Source organism: Phyllostomus hastatus, unplaced genomic scaffold, assembly GCF_019186645.2.
Source record: "Phyllostomus hastatus isolate PE091 unplaced genomic scaffold, TTU_PhHast_1.1 phas_contig_150, whole genome shotgun sequence".
Lineage (NCBI taxonomy): Eukaryota > Metazoa > Chordata > Mammalia > Chiroptera > Phyllostomidae > Phyllostomus > Phyllostomus hastatus.
The window spans coordinates 32,422,642-32,438,503 of NW_025333611.1; the positions used below are offsets into that span (position 1 = coordinate 32,422,642).

The window sequence follows — 15,862 nt, forward strand, 5'->3', positions numbered from 1 at the left end:
GCCCCCACAAGGGCTGCGCCGGGCTGGGCACAACAGGGGCAAGGCTCGCACTCATCAGGTTCTCTGTTTCTCTCTCTCCCACACACAGCCTTACCCACACCGGAGACCATTAATTATCACTGAGTGTTTACCGAGGGTTGTGCTGGTGCTGGATTCAGGCCGGGGCACCTGGCCTCTCTGCCTGCCTGCCTGCCTGCCTGCCTGCCTCTCCCCTCTGGCTGGGCAGTTGCCAGGCATTCCCTCAACACCTGCCTGCCGGGGCCAGCATCGTATGATGAAACCTGGGCAGAGATCTGCTGAAGGCACTTTGGGAGGCCACAAGAAAAAGCCCCAAACTCTTGAGGAGGTTTCTAGAAAGGAGCTGAATCTTCAAGGATCATGAACTGGTTAAGTGGAGAAGGGGCGAGAGAGGCTATCCAAGAAGCGGGAGCAGCAGACAGAGGCGCAGCGGAAGGGGCGGGCCCAGTGCGACCCGCCGGTGGGCTGGCAGAGCCCAAGGCCCGCGGAGGTCGCAGGTGTGGCAGAAGGGGCGTGAGAGCAGGGAGCGCCTGCGGAGCACCGGCCTGAACCGGGGAGCAGGCCGAGAGCCCGGCCGCTCTTCCCCGCCATTGAGCCTGCTTCTCCCCTGCAGTGCTCCCACCGGCTCCAAAAGCAACATTTCGTGACTCACGGCCGGCCGTTTCCCAAGGCTAGGCAGGAGCTCGGGAGCCGGAGCCGAGAGGCAGCCTGCTCGCGGGGGCCCCTGCCGTGGGAGGGCGGGACCCCCCACCGGACACGCGTTCTTCTCTGAACGCCCCACCCACCATGCAGCCGGTGCTCCGGACAGCGTGCCACTGACGGAGGGAACGGCCAACCCAAACCAACCACAAAAACACCCGGGTGTCCTCAACCACAGTGACACCAGCCACGGGCTGGAAGGCAGAGACAGGAGAGGTTGGTCTGTCCAGGACTGCGGGGCACAACCGACCACAGGCCGCTCACATTCCTGTGCGCGCGCGCGTGAGAACTTGGAACGACCTCCAGGCGTCTACTCCTGTGACCCTCTAAAGCAGAAGAACCCAGGAGCCAACCCCGGGGAGCCACAGACCACCAGGATCCTCCAACCAGCCTTGTGGCCCCGACCTTTCCAGACGGCTGTCCCCAGCCGCTGCCCAGAGGCAGACGCGCCTCCCCCAGAGCTCACCCTGCTTCCCCTTCTCCCACCCCCTTTATCTGCAGCCACATCTTCCCAACAACTTACACCTTTCTCCCTCAGACATGGGGTGCGAGCAGCCCATCATCCCCAGGATGGCTGCCACGGCGTCTCCTCCACCCAGGCCTGCAGGTGCCGGCCCAGGCCGAGGGCCTCTGGGCCGGTTTCGTTTTCTGGCTAGCATGTGCCTTAATAAACCCTTTCATGGAGGAAAGCTTTCAGCTGTGAAGGCTTTTACTTCGTTGTTTAACAGGGAAGATTCTGTTAAAATTGGAACACATGCCGAAGCTATTGAAGCAGCCAGAACTGCCAACCTTCCTGTCACCTGGCTGAGGCCGGGGTGGGGTGGGGGGCTCTTTGTGGACCCTGCTGGGACAGAGGGCAGCTGTCCCCACTCCAACCCTTCTCTCAGCAAACCTCTGACCCGGGGCTGGCTCTGCCGGCACAGGGTGGGGACCTGGTGGTGCCCTCCAGCAAGCTGGAGAAGTGCAGCGGGGACAGAGGACTCAGCTCCTGGAAAACGTTGAGTTCGCCAGGTCCTGAGGGCAGGGTGTCGAACTCATCCAATAGCCCCCAGCAGATTGGATGTGATCTCTGTGGCTCCAGGGCTCAGGACGGCTAGGAAGGAAAATATCAAGTTTCAAGGAGATGGCTGCAGTTGAATTTAAGGAAGATTCTTTTGTTTTTGTTGAGCACAGATGGCATAGCACGGGGTTGCTTTCAAAAGGACAGGCTCTCTGTCACTGGAATTCAGAGGCTGTCCGAGAGAAGGTAGTTAGTTGGGCACAAGCTTTCCTGCCTGCCCCCCCTCCCCCGCCCCCCGAGGACCCAGGACTGAAGAGGCACAGGCCCAGGCGCCCCGTACCCTTTCTGGACTGGAAGGCAGTGCTCCGGAGGGGAGTGGGGTCCTGAAGATTCGAGCATGTCCTCTGACTCCCCATCCGTTACCCTCCCTTTGACAGGAGCCCACTTGGGAGTCTTGCACCAGAGGAGGCAGCAGTCGGGCCGCCCACCGGACCTCCCTGCCAAGCCTCCCGGCTTCCGTCTGCAAACCAGCGGGCGTGAATATTACAGCTGGCACATGGGAGTGAGGCTTTGTACACCACGCACCTGTCACCAGAACCAGGCACTCACCCAGAGCCCCAAAATAGCAGCTCAGAAGCTTGCTTTTTGCTGAGTCACCCTTTCCCCTTGGCTTCTCCTGCAAATCCTGGCTGTTCTGAGTTTCCTGCAGATCACAACATTCAATCCCTAGCAAGGGAACACTCCTTCTTTGCAAAACGGGGTAGGAGGTGGGGACAGGAGAGAGGTGCTCTTCAGCTACCCCCAGGTTCTGGGGCTACAAGGGTTCAGGTGTATAGGCTGGCCGCAAGGAACCCAGGGCGGGGAAGGTGGGTGTTCTGGGGTCCAGGCAGCTGACCGTCAGAGGCATCATGTGGGCTGCTTCCCAGTGGAGCACCAGCTGTTTACAAGCAGGGCAGGAAGGCACAGGAGAACTTGTCAACAACAGGGCTCACGGGCTCAGCTTCCAGGAAGTGTGGGCACCCGGGTTCCTCCGCCTCCTGCTCTGAGCTGCTGCCTCACTCACCAACACTCTGCTTTTTGGGGCCTCTGACACCTTCCCTGGCTCCTCATTCTGCCCACTTCACACCCCTGCCCGCTTAGCGCCTTCTGCCACCCTGCGTGGTGGGCCCAGCAGCACCTCGCATCCTCATTTCACGAGTGAGGACACTGAGGCCCAGAGAGGGCCACAACACAGGCCCCGGAGTTTCGGTCCCAGTCGTTTCCCCTTCCCAGTGCATTCCCGGATACGGTCTCTAGACCTGCATGGCCGCATGTACCTTGTGTTAGCCGAGGATGGAGGGAAGCGGGAGTCACCCACCGAACACAGACCCCTAGACCCAGGGCGAGCCCACCTGGAATGGCTGTGAACCGTGGCACCGAGGCCCCCAGCCCTGGAGGACACGTGCCTCCCATTTCTTCCAGGGCCTTCGGCCCTGCTGCGTGCTGAACCCCGTCACTGCCCCAGCCAGACCTGGACTCTCGTTCCATGGCCCCACCCACGGCTACCACTAGGCGCCTTCTGCCCCTGCATCTGGTGACAGATGCATCTGCACGATGGCATCCCGATTGGGTGTCGAGTCGGTAAAACTTCTTCCTGCTCTCCCTCCGCCTAAGTCCAGCCTGGGGCTCACCTAGCCAATCCCCCAACCACCCGGCTTCACCCAGGGGACCTTAACTTAAAAGGCCCGCAGGCTCTCACTTTGATCCTCACTAACCGCATCCTCTGACCATGGACCCTCCCCCCAGGACCTGGACTTCAGAGATTCCCAGTATCCCCAACCTCTTCTCCCATTGTTCAGATGGGGAAATGGAGGGACATTAAGTCAGTGGCAGAGAGAGGAGTCGAACCCTGGTCTCCTCACTCCTGGGTCAGCAGTATTTCTCAACTGCACGGTGTGAAAAGCTTTGAGGAGGGAGCAACAATAATGAAAGGAAGCCTGAACTTGAGTTTGAGTTGGGGATGTAGGGGAGTCCCCTGAGCCCCAGGACAGGCAGGGGCCCAACGTGTGAACTCTTTTTTCTCTTTAATGTTTTGGAGTAGCACCTTTTACTTAATATTATGTTTGCTGTTGCAACAAAGTAGTTGTATGTTACTGAATGTAGCAGAGGGTTTTTTTTTTCTGTATAGTATTCTTTAAAAAAAATGGTGGCAGAAAAATACAAAACAAAATTTACCCTCCCAACAATTTCCAAGTGCACAGCATGGCACCGTCCACAACAAGCACACTGCTGTGCCCCAGATTCCCAGCACCCCACACCCTGCCGCTGCACCCACGGAGTAACTCATACCACCTCCGCCCCAGCCCCTGCCAGTCACCACCCTACTTCCTGTGTCTATGAGTTTGATACCTTGTAGGAACTGTACATAGCTCATGGAAGTGGAATTGTGCAGTATGTGTCTTTTTGTGACTGGCTGATTTCACTCAGCAGAGTGTGTTCAATGTCATGCATGTTGCAGTTTCTGTCAGAATCTCCTTCCCTTTCCAGACTGAATACTATTCTGTTGTGTGCATCTGCCAGGTTTTCTTTATCCATTTATCTATGGTTGGATACTTGGGTTGCTCCCACCTCTTGGCTCTAGTGAACAGTGCTGCAGCCAAAGTGAGCACTTTCTGAGGCTGACCTGAGTCAGCAAATAAATGGGCTGGGGGCCCCACAGAGCTGCAGGGAGCTGAGTCCCTTGCAGGACTGTCCGAATTGGGAAGTGAGACGCGGCGTGCACTGTAGCACACACAGTGAGACAGGTGCGGGCTGGGCTCTATCTGTTCTGGCCTCCGCTGTAGCTTCCTTTCCACTGCTCTCACACTGCAGGGGTGAGCATTTTCTGGGGCTGTGGGAACAGTCTTGTGTTGGCTGCAGTTTGTACACGATGGTAAATCCCATGCCAGCACCAGCCCTCTACCAGGACCCAGGGTGGTAGAGGACACAAGGCCTCCCACTGGGATTGCCAGGAAAAATAGAGGATGTGGTGTTTGGAACATATTTGTACTGAAGCATTCTTTGTGTGTGTCCTGTATTTTTATTTGCTAAATCAGGCCACCCTACCGTCTAGCCCCCTGGAGGCCTCCCTGACCAGCCAGCACCAGAACCTCTGTCTCCCGACCCGGGTTCCCTTGGAATGGATGGTGTGGGCGCTTCTGAACTCCAGGCCTGGCTCGGAGCGCTGGGGATGGAGCAGCCCCTGCTCCATCCAGCTTGCCCTTAAGTCACGTGCTTGATGAATCCCTCATCCTTTCCTCTTTTCCTTTGACTCCTGGCAATGAGTCTGCCTGAATCCCCAAGGCTGCCCTAAAATTCATATTTTAAAAGATTTTGTTTATTTTTAGAGATAGGGGAAAGGAGGCAGAAAGAGAGGGAGAGAACATTGATGTTCGAGAGAAACATCAATCAGGTGCCTCTCATGTGCCCCCAAATGGGGACCTGGCCGCAACCCAGGCATGTGCTCTGACTGGGAATTGAACCAGCAACATTTCAGTTTGTAGGATGATGCTCAACCCACTGAGCCACACCAGTCAGGGCTAAAATTCTTATTTTTGAAAAGATTTTATTGATTGAGAGAGAGAGAGACATGGATTTGTTATTCCACTTGTTTATGCATTTCATGGGTTGATTCTTGTAAGTGCCCTGACAGGCAATTGAACTCGAAACCTTGGTGTATCAGGGTGATGCTCCAACCAACTGAACTACCTGGCCAGGGCTCAAATTTATATTTTATGATCTCTCTCTTTTTTTGATTGGGCAACACCACCTGGTGATCACGAAGCCTCATGTGCCTCTGCCTGAGCCTCTCTCTCATCCGGGAGATGAAGAGTAGGTGGCTGGGGCAGACACACACAGGGGGAGGTGGGGGGACTGGATCGGCCGTCATAGTGCGAAGGAGTTGGCCCTCGTGGATGCCCTTAAGAGCCTGGCCAGGTGAGGCTGAAGCGTGCGGGTCTCCTGTGAAGGGGAGGGCAACTGTGAGATCACTGTGAGCAACCTGCTGTTCCACCGACAGGAGTCCTGAGACGGCTCCAAGAAAGGGGGCCTTTGCTGCCCCCCTCTGGCAGCTCTGGACACAGACACAGGTGCAATAAAGGGACCGAGGCTGACTCTGAGGGCCGGGAGCTCTCCCTCTCCAGCCCGCTGCGGACTTCCTGCCTTTCTTTGCCAACTGCGAGAAGTCAGGGCCTGGGTCTCCTTGGCCTACCCACTCCACCCAGGGTGGGCACCCAACAGGCCTCAGTCAACACCTTGTTCTCTCAAGGGCCTCCTGTCCGTGAACTGCCTCCCTGTTCCAGAAGCTGATAGAGAAGACCCTCCTCTGCACTGGGAGGTGCTGGCGTGCAGGGGACCAGACGAGGGGGCTGGAGTTCTGAGACAGGGGGATGCGGGGCTGGCTCGGGCCCTGTGGGCCTAGGCTCTTGGAGCTGGAGGCATCCGGGCTGTGGCCTGGCGGGCGGTAGATGGCGCCCCAGAACCTACTTATCGGAGTTTAGCGAGAACTGGGGAAGGTCAGGGGGCCAGAGATCCCCCCGACCCCTGGCCTTACGCTCACTTGCAGTACAGTCGCAGTGAGTAATTGCAGAGCCTTGGGATGCTCTGGTTCGTCTGCTCCCACACTGGCCTGGTTTCTGCACGGACGCCCGTGGTCATCCTAATGGCTCAGGCACTCGGAGGGCTGAATCAGTGCAGCGCGCCTGGAGTGTGGCATCATGGGTGGGCAGTCCCCTCCGGGGAGGTGCTGGCAGAGACCGGTCCTCAGCAGGGCAGGGGTAAGGGGAGCTGCCTCAACCAGGTCAGCCTACACTTGTGCCATCCTGGGGTCTCACCGGGGCAGGGACAGCAGAGGCAGTGACAGAAGTGAAGGCCCAGGAGCACAATCAGATATGAGACCAAGGTAATCCAGGGGATAGCTGAGCGCACCTAGGGCCGTGCTGCCCAATGGAGAGCTTAAGTACATGGCTGTTGACCTTGAGATGTGACTAGTCTGAATCGAGATGTGCTGTGAGTGTGAGACACACACTCAGTGCAAAGAATAATGTAAAGTAGTTCATTATTTTATATTACACATTTAAGTGATCACAATGGATTTAAATGGATTAAATACAATTATTAAAATCATTTTTCTGAGCCCTGGCTGGTGTAGCTCAGTGGATTGAGCATGGGCTGCGAACGAAAGGGTCACCAGTTCAATTCCCACTCAGGGCACATGCCTGGGTTGCAGGCCAGGTCCCCAGTGGGGGCCACGTGAGAGGCAACCACACACAGATGTTCCTCTCCCTTTCTCCCTCCCTTCCTCTCTCTCTAAAAAATAAATAAATAAAAATATTTTTAAAAAATAATTTTTCCTGTACTTTTTACTCTTTAAATGTGTGTCTACCAGAATCATTCACTGTGCTTCTGTTGAATGTTGCTGCCTCAGATGCACAGGGCGGCAGCCCCGCCCGCCCCCCCCCCCCCCCAGCTGGGCCCACTGTCATGCACAGGTCCCTCCGCAGGCTGGGGGGACCCTGCCTCACTCCTCTGACCACTAGGGCGTTGGGCTGGCCAGGGGAGGAGGGGTAGGCTGGGGTGCCAAGCCAGGGCAGCTGGCCAGAGCTGCTCCACGCGCCGGCGGGATGGGCTGGCTCCCAGGATCACCAGGTTTACTTCCAATGCTTTCCATATTGTGGAGTCACAGAATTTTGGCTCTAGAGGTGCCTCTGGGGACTTGCCACTTACTGCACTGGTGAGGAAATGGGGCAGTTCTCTGCCTTAAAGGACTCAGTGGGTCCACAAACTAGATTCCCTGTTCAACCCTTTCCACACAGCCTCCACTTGGGCTCTGAGGTTTAAGACCCCTCCATGCATAGCCTGGCTGGCCTATACCTGAGCCACGCCCTCTACCAGGAATGCTTCTAGTCTCTTCCTTACACCCAGCTCCCCTAGGACAAACAACTGCTTCCTCAGGGCCCATTGCCTGGGAGCTCTGAGAGCAGGGTCCCGGTGCAGCGCACAGCAAGCGAGCCAACACACTGGCAGAACCAGGTGTATGGCCAATAGATTCCTTGTTGAGTGAATGGATGAATGAATGAATGAATAAATGAATGAACGGTGTTGCATCCTGAGTGTCCCCCCACCCAGACCAGCACAATAACTCCCAGTTCCCTCCTGCCTGTGTCCCTGCTGGACTGGGAGTTGCTGTAGGCAGAGATAGTGAGCTTTCCCACACTTTCCAAAGCCTGGAGTGAAGTTCGTTCTCAGAAATCTATGAATGAAAAACAACCCTGGGCAAAATTCTTCCCTGATGCAGGGACGGATGCCCAAGCTTGCCTACAAACCTTCCCACTGTCCCAGGCAGGTGGTCTATGGGGGTGGCAAGAATCCCACAGTCCTGCCTGTGACGCAGAGCTTCACCTCTTACCAGAGGTGTGGCTTTGGGGACACCCCTCATCTGCTCCGAGTTTGGGGGATGACAACAGTGGGGAGCCAGAGAAACCTGGCCCTTGAGCACAGCCCCTGGTGTGACGTACAGAGTGGTCGCTATGGCCATCACTCTCACGACTCCTCAGGAGGCAGCAGTGGGTCCTGCGGGACATGCAGGGAGCACGGCTGTTGCAGGGAGCCCACTGTCTGGTGGCTGCACAGGACCCTCGGACCCCTTGTCCTACTCAGTGCAATGAAGAAGCCTCACACCAGCCAGCACAGAAAACATTGCTTTATTAACTGCGTTTGCCAACACATTAGGAGTGCAAAGGGCTCCCCGAGACACAGGCCCTGGCAGGCGCCGGGTCAGGAAACCCCAGTGAGTGAGCAGGACAGGATGGGGCTGAAAGCTACGTAGCAGCGGCAACACGGAGTCATGCAGGGCACGGCAGGCGCCGGCCACCCCGGGGCGGCCATACATTCTATTGCTTGTTAGGGGGAGCGAACACGGACAATGTACAAAAAGGAGAAATAGGTCTTTGCATTAATGAAAAATACATTTTTTCTCTACAAAGGAATCTTTTCTAATACAAGAAAATAAATATTGCAACATAAGCCAAAAATAATTTAAAATTGCTCTTTTCAATATATTTTCAATATTTCTCTTGTATATTAACAAATGGCACATCACTTTCTTTGAAACAAAGACAGGAGTCCCCTCCTGTGACATTCATATCGCCCCCCACCCCAAGCTGACGTGGAGCACAGTGCTGCGCATCTGAGGGACAAGGGGGCAGGAAGTGCCCTAAAGAACAACCCAGAGTCCCAGACTCCAGCCCCGGCTCTTTGGCCAATGTGGCCAGATGGGCCAGGGGCGTGGGAAGTCGCCTCCCCAGGGGCCCTGCTGCAGGCAGCCAGGCCGTTCTGCAGAGCTGGGCCCAGGCAGAGGTTGGCCACCCCGGCAGCGGGCACGGCAATGCCAAGTCTGGCCGCTGCTGGTGCCCGAGTCAAGCAGTTGATTCTCTAGGAATTGCCCCAGTGAGTCCCATAGTGTGCTCACCCATGGCACAGTGACACACGTACACTGGACACACGAGACGTGCCCTGGCATGCACACACGCATCCACAGTCCAGCCCCACGTCTGGGAACCGGGGTGGCTTTTCCAAGGAAACCAAGCCCCTCACAGATGCTCACACACCGTCACCAGGTCAGAGCTCATTTAATAAAATAAACCCTTCTACCTCTCTTCTCCTTACTTGTTGTAAAATACATCTATGATCCACAAAAATACTTTCCTTGCACATTATCCTTTCTCACTGTGATGGGGGTGAAGGTGGTGGTGGGCAGCTGGGGTCGGGAAAATGGGGATGACAGCCAGAACGAGTCACAGAGCAGCTTCACCCTCCCTGAGGGCTGGTGTGGTCAAGTGCGAGGTCTGCCCCAGCCTCTGGCCTGGAAAAGCCTCTCCTGTCTCCTTCCCGCCTTTACCTTGGGGGCGGCAGAGCCGTGAACACAGTGGGCAGCGGGCCAGAAAAAGAGTGAGGGGCCGTGGCTGATGGTGGAAGGGAGTGCAAACCAGCGTCCTGTCCTCCTGGCAGCCTGGTGGACACCCTACAGGTGGACAGGCGCCTGCTGAGGCAGGGTTAGGGCCTGTCCCAGGGACAACCTGGTGCAAACAGAGCGAGAGCCCAGATTAGAGGGTCAGAATCCAGAGGCCAACTCGAGCAGAGGCCCCTGGAGAGGGCTGGCTGCCCTGCCTACACCAGGCCCACCGTACCCCCGCCCTGGTCTCTCCCACCCCAGGGAGCCCAGACTGTGCCTCTGGGTGGAGGAAGGGGTTGGGGGGAGGGGACGTGCTGAGTCTGTTGGACCCAAGCCATCCCTGGCCCTGCCACCCTCATGCCCCAGGGAGTTTGGTTGTTCTTTAAGCTCTTCCCTTTTCTCCCTGCGAGGTCAGGCTGGGCATCCAGCACAGACAAGGCTGTGCCCCGAAGCACGGGGAGGAAGGAGGTCTGTTCAAAGGCAGTAAACAGAGAACGGGGTTGGACGCTGCTGCTGATGCTGCAGAGGCACTGGCTGCAACTACGAGGCGGCAGGCAGGCTTGGCTCCACCTGGCGGCTCAGGCCATCCCAGCGCCCGGAATGCTTGCAGCCCACCGGGTCCACTCCCGTCGGACACATCTGTCCGATCCCCTGAACTTAGTCCTTATCTTTGTTTCCTATTTTGCTAAAATTCACATGAAATTGAGTATCGATGACAACGCCACTGTCGTACCTTGATAGTTTTGAAGTCGGGGGTGAGTGTGTCTGCAAGGGGAACCTCGTGGCCAAGACCCTGGCCATGCTGGTTTCGCCGCCAGTGTTCCTACCCCCCGTGAGTCTGAGTTTTGGAAAGCTCGTGGTGGGCCCGGTCCGGGACCTGGAACTCAGCACCCGGTTCCCGGTTCCCACGGTCAAGCGGCAGAACCGCATGCTCTTCCAAGAGCTCGGGCTCATCTCCTCAGTGTGCGCAGCGAACGTGGTTCTGTACTTGGTTGCTAAAGAACTCCATTAAAAAAAAAGTCCAAGTGACAAGTTGTTAGGTCCAGGCTGTGCTGTATTATGGTCAAAATATTCTTTGGCATCCACAGAATGATTCGACTGATTCACTGGACTTTTGCAAGGTTCTTGTTGGAGAATTTCTGGCGTATGACCAGTGGCGGAAGTGACCCAGGAGTAATTCACAAAAGAAAAAAAAGACGTTTTCACTGAATTCCTTTTTTGTTTGTTCCCTGAGCTATCACCCTGGGGCCACTCCACTAAACCTCTTCAGAGCGGCTACCTGGGACCTGGGGCTGGGAGGCTGGGGGAAGGCGGGGTGGGGGGGGGGGTGCGGTGGTGGTGAGTAGGAAAGGCAGGTGGGTGGTGGGGAGGGCACAGCTGGGAAAGGGGGTTAAGGCTCAGAGGGAGAGGAACCAGGAGCCTCCAGCAAGACTCAACCGCCCCAGCAGCCAACATGGCTACCTGGGCCCCGGGATCCCACTGCTAGTTGGAAGGAGGAGTTCCCAAAAGGAAACCAAGGAAGCAGCTCATCTCATAGCCGGACTGGGAAACTTGAAAAGGCAATCGGTCTGGTCTGGGCAGCTGTCTGGGAGTGACCAGACTTCAGCCGGGACTGGCCGCTAAGGAAGGAAGGAAGGAAGTCAGAGCCCCAGAGCGACCCTCTGCAGCGGGCGAGTCGGAGCCCATGCTCTGGTCTGGGCCCTGGCCCTCCCTGGCAGCCCTCCACTGGCACTGGCGGCTGGCTGCTTGGGAGTCCCCTGAGTAAGTGGCACAGCGAGGGAAGGATTCTGGAAACCCCTTCCCAGAGCTGCAGGGCTGGGCGCTGGCAGGGGCAGAGCAGCAAGGGAGTGGAGGGTCGCGGGGTGGGCGGGCAGGCCTTAGACGTGGGTCGACAGGAACGGCTGTGGTTCCCCTGGAACCGGCGGGGCCCTCTGCGCCCTCAGTGCTTTCTCGTATAAGCTCGTTGTGCTTGTGACAGTGAGTAGACTCTGCTGGGTGCCGCTTACATGTACACTTCCTTGGGGGTCAGTGGAATGCAGCAGGACCCCCCAAATGGACTCCAGTAGGATTCGAGGGCAAGGTGGGCAGGCCCTGGCCTGGCCCATCTGCCATGAAATAATGCCCAAACGACAGTCTGTGTTACCCAGTGGCGGTGGGCTGGCGTCCTGCGCTTCCTTCACCTTGCCTGCATCTAGCCGGGAGCCTGGCAGGGCCACAAGGGCCAGGTGGGGATGCCACAGCGGCAGCAGGGGCGCTGCCGGGACCTGGCCCAGCCCTTGCAGCTGGAGCCACGGAAGGAGTCCTAAGGTCCTCAGCCAGCACAGAGGAAAGACAACGGTGTGGGATTCGAAACTCTCTCTATATTAAAAATAAAACCGCCACAGAGTGGCAGCTTCGAGGGTCTGGGACACTCAGCAGGTTGGAAATGGCAGTTGTGTCTGGGCTGAGGCCTCCTCGGGGGACCAGGGCAGGGCCTGAGATGGGGCAGGGAGGACTTAGGAGGCCAAAACTCCCATGCGGACCACCTCCTCAGCCCCTGCTTCCTGGGGACCCCGCTGCACCCCGCTGTCCTGGGCCTCCGTGTCAGAGCCGCTCATCTCCCCGTCAGAGAAGAAGCCGTCTGTCTCAGCGTCAAAGCGCAGGCTGACCTTTGGCCTCTCAGCCGCAGTAGAGGGCGGTCCTGTCCCAGCATCAGGCCTGGCGCCTGACGATCTCCGGGTTCCCTTGCTCTCTCGGGACGGCCGCAGCCGGCCAGAGGGCTTGGGGCTCGCCGTCGGGCCAGGCACTTGGACATTCGAGTCGGCAGCCGTAGGGGCTGCTTCGTCGGGGGTGTCAGGGGCCAGCAGCGGTGGGCTCTTGGGGGCTGCTGGGACGGGACAGTCCCCAGCTGTAGGACTGGATGGCAGGTGAGAAGGCATTCGCCGTGGTGGTTTCCTGGCAAGTGGTCCTTGACCTTGACCCCCCGCATCCTGGCCCCAGGGCTTCTTGGGGGGTTTGTCTGGAGTCGTCCGTGAACCAAGCCCGTCCTGTGGCGGTTTCTTCTTGGCAGGCAGGCGGGTGGCGCGGCCGCGGGCCTTCCTGGCAGGGTCGCCGGGCCGCAGCGAGGGGTCCCGCATGAAGCTCAGCAGCGTCTCCTCGTCTTGCAGCAGCTCCTCTGACAGCAGCCCCGGAGCGGGGTCCTCCCGGTGCCCGTTATTCAGGGACCACTCGCTCATGGCCATGTTCTCCGCTGTGATCTGCACCGACTGCGCCAGCCAGCTGTTGAAGAAGGTGCCATCGATGGGGAAGGAGGTGGACAGGCCTGGCGGCGGGGAGAGAGGGGGACGGTGAGATGCCAGCAGGTGCATGTCCCATCCTCTTTCAGGAAGCCCTGTCTGACCCAGCATGCCACCGGGTACCTTCCTCCCTGTAGGCTCCCTGTTCAGAAGTTACTAAGAATTTCAAGGTGGCCACAGTAGAACATTAAACCAAGCAAGGGCCTTTGATACTGCACAGGTGCACACTCATGAGGCGGGCCCTGCCCACCACCCCCATCGTGGGGTGAGGTGGGGTGAGGGGAGTGGGTGGTGGAGGAAAATGCCCTCCAGCCACCAGGGGGCGCTAGGCTTCTATGAGCATTGCCTCTCTCAGCTTCCAAAGCAAGGAACTGGGATAAAGGTGTCAGGCATGAACAGGGTGGCAAGGTATCAGGGTACAAGGTCCCTCCCAGATGTCAGGGCCTGCTCCAGCCCTGGGCCATCCCTCTCTACTCAGGTCTTGGAACAGCTGGTGAGACTGGGCTTCCCATAGGACACACAAACAGTCCCCCTCCCGGGACTGAGGAAAATGAAAACAACCTGGCGCTTCTGTGCTGTGAGTGAGGGCTAGAAGGGTGCTCCCCTGGGTCCCTGAGAAGTGCCCTAGGGGACGCATCCTGGGAGATAAAGCCCACTGCGGGGGTCCCCTTGAGGGCTGCTTGGCGTAAAGGGGTAGGGTACGGAGGTCTGTAACAGGGAAGGTGGGTTGGGCCAGCCTTTGGCCACTCCTTTGGGCCTCACTGGGTGGCCCCATGAAGGCCCTGGTACTGGAAAGCGGCCCATTCGGAAAGGTTCTGGCAGACTGGGACAAGGGTGGAGAATTCTGGGGCCCTTACTTCCAAGCACAGGGCTCCTAGAAGGGCCCAGATGGCCTGGAGGTCCCTTCAGGGCCTCTGGGGAAGTCTCCCACCCTAGACCCTGGCCGGTGGGAGGGGCAAGTCGTCTCCTGAGCTCTGGGGCACAGCCTCCAGTCTACAGGATGGGAATTTCTCGGGGTGGCCACTGGGCTCTGAAACCCTAGTCACCTTTGTGCCTGGAAGGTGTGAGTCCCCGGGCAAAGAAGAGCCTATTCACCCTCCTGGAGCTCCCATTCTGTGTAGCGGGGGCACTGTGGTCCCTGCTGGCCCCGCTGACACAGGGCGGGGCTGCAAGCGGAGTGACACTGTGAGCCAGGCCGGTGGGCCAGGCCACGTGGCCACCTACTCACCCAGCTGCCCCAGGACGGAGTCAGGCCCTGCCTTCATCTTCTCTTTCTTCTCGGGGCTGCCCTTTGGGCCCTCATGGCCTTTCCTTTTCGAGTCGCTCTTCTTGCCCTTTGTTCTCCTCCCAGACCGCTCTGCACCAGGGGAGAGAGCAGGTGGTTATCCCGAACTGCCCCAGCCAGAACCACGATCACAGCATGCCACCCCAGAAGCGCCCCCTCACCTGGCACCTCACCACCCAGCTCACCGTGCCCTGCCTCCATACCCCAGGCTCAGAGCCTCGGGGGCCCCGAGGTAACTGGGGCTGCAGGGGGTCAAGGGGCACCCAGTGTGGGGGAGAGTGGTAACCGCTGCTCTGGCAGGGCCTGGGGAGGGCACAGGCCACGAGGGTGGAGGACCGCTCTGCAGGGTCTGCGCGGCAGCCCAACCTAACGGCCCACAGGTCCTGGGAGAGCCCCAGGGGTTGGCAGGATGGATGGAGATGAGTGGGCAGGACAGGGCCTTGAAGTCCAGGCCAAGAAGCTGACGTGAAGGTGGACAGAACACCATCAAGAGGCTTTGCTCACAGCCTCCTTTAGCCAGTCTCCTGCCTCGGCCTCCTGGTCTGCTTTTGAGGCCAGACAGGACGTGGGAGCGCTGTGTGCATACGTGGCCGTCACATCCCTTCAGCCCACGGCCACACAGGTCCAAGGGGCCATGGTGAACATGGGAGCAGGGAGGGGCTTGTGTGGGGGAGGGCCAGTGGCCGGGAATATTCTCCCAGCTTCTCAGCTGCTGGCTGGAGGGCTGTCTGAGTAAGGGTTTAAGGGTGTTGGGGGTGTGGCCCAGGCTGTGGAGTCTTCCCAGCTCTGCTGTTGGTTGCCTGTGTAACCTCACACTGGGCCTCAGTCTCCATATCTGTAATACGGGGCCAGTGCAGATATTTTGGAGGTCCCCACTGTCCTCAGTATAGTCCGAACTCCTTCTGCAAGTCCCAAGACCTCGCATGGCCAACCCTGGCAGCTCCTCAGCCTCACTTTCGGTTTCTTCCATCTGCTCTAGCTGTGCCTGCGCTGGCCTCCTTCCCGTTTTTCCAACAAAACAAGCTCCAAAAATGCTCCTTCCTTGTCCTGTCTTTTACTTGGTTCAGTTCACAGCTAAATATCACCACCACCGGGAAGCCCTCTCCAGCCCTCTGGCCAGACAAGCCTCAGCCATATTCCCGTTGCCCACGTCCCACCCCAGGGGTCAAGCGCAAAAACATGGAGCCCTCAGCTTCGGGCAGAGGCAAACCAGTCTTCTGCTCAAGGGTCCTGCCTGCTGCAGCCACTCGGGGCCAGGAGCTGCCAGTGTCCCCAGACCTGATACGGGGCTGTGGGACACCCAGGCTCCTGAATGTGGTTCTGGAGTCCCATGCGGCAGGGCGCTGCACGCCTCGCCCTCTGCCTCCTCGACTGTGAGCCCCAGACGCCACCTCTCACCCTCTGACCCCTCGCCACACCACTGTCTGTCGTCTTCCCAGACAGTGAGCCCCTCTAGGGCAAGGGCCCTCGGTCGTTGAGGCGATAGCAGTGCGCCCCGCAGTGCCCAGCACGGGTCTGGCCTCCCTTCCACGCTCGGTCAGTGCTCACCACGCATCGACAGGTGAGGGGAGCCTGGGAAAGCTCCCGAAGCCAGGAAGCCGCTAGCCCTGGGCTTG

The 15,862-nt window shown here is 58.4% G+C and overlaps 1 protein-coding gene across 5 annotated transcripts in view; it reads right to left on the reverse strand.

Moving 5' to 3' along the window:
- Nucleotides 1–8,420: 8,420 nt before the first annotated feature.
- The window catches only part of JADE2 (jade family PHD finger 2), a 49,328-nt gene continuing 41,886 nt past the window's right edge, over nucleotides 8,421–15,862 (reverse strand). For all 5 annotated transcript variants that reach the window (XM_045819289.1, XM_045819307.1, XM_045819271.1 and 2 more), the window contains 2 exons: nucleotides 14,190–14,318; nucleotides 8,421–12,987 (listed from right to left, as the gene is read on the reverse strand). In XM_045819289.1, the coding sequence (XP_045675245.1) occupies nucleotides 12,182–12,987; nucleotides 14,190–14,318 (935 nt within the window). In that variant the 3' untranslated portion in view covers nucleotides 8,421–12,181. The remainder of the gene's footprint in view (nucleotides 12,988–14,189; nucleotides 14,319–15,862) is intronic.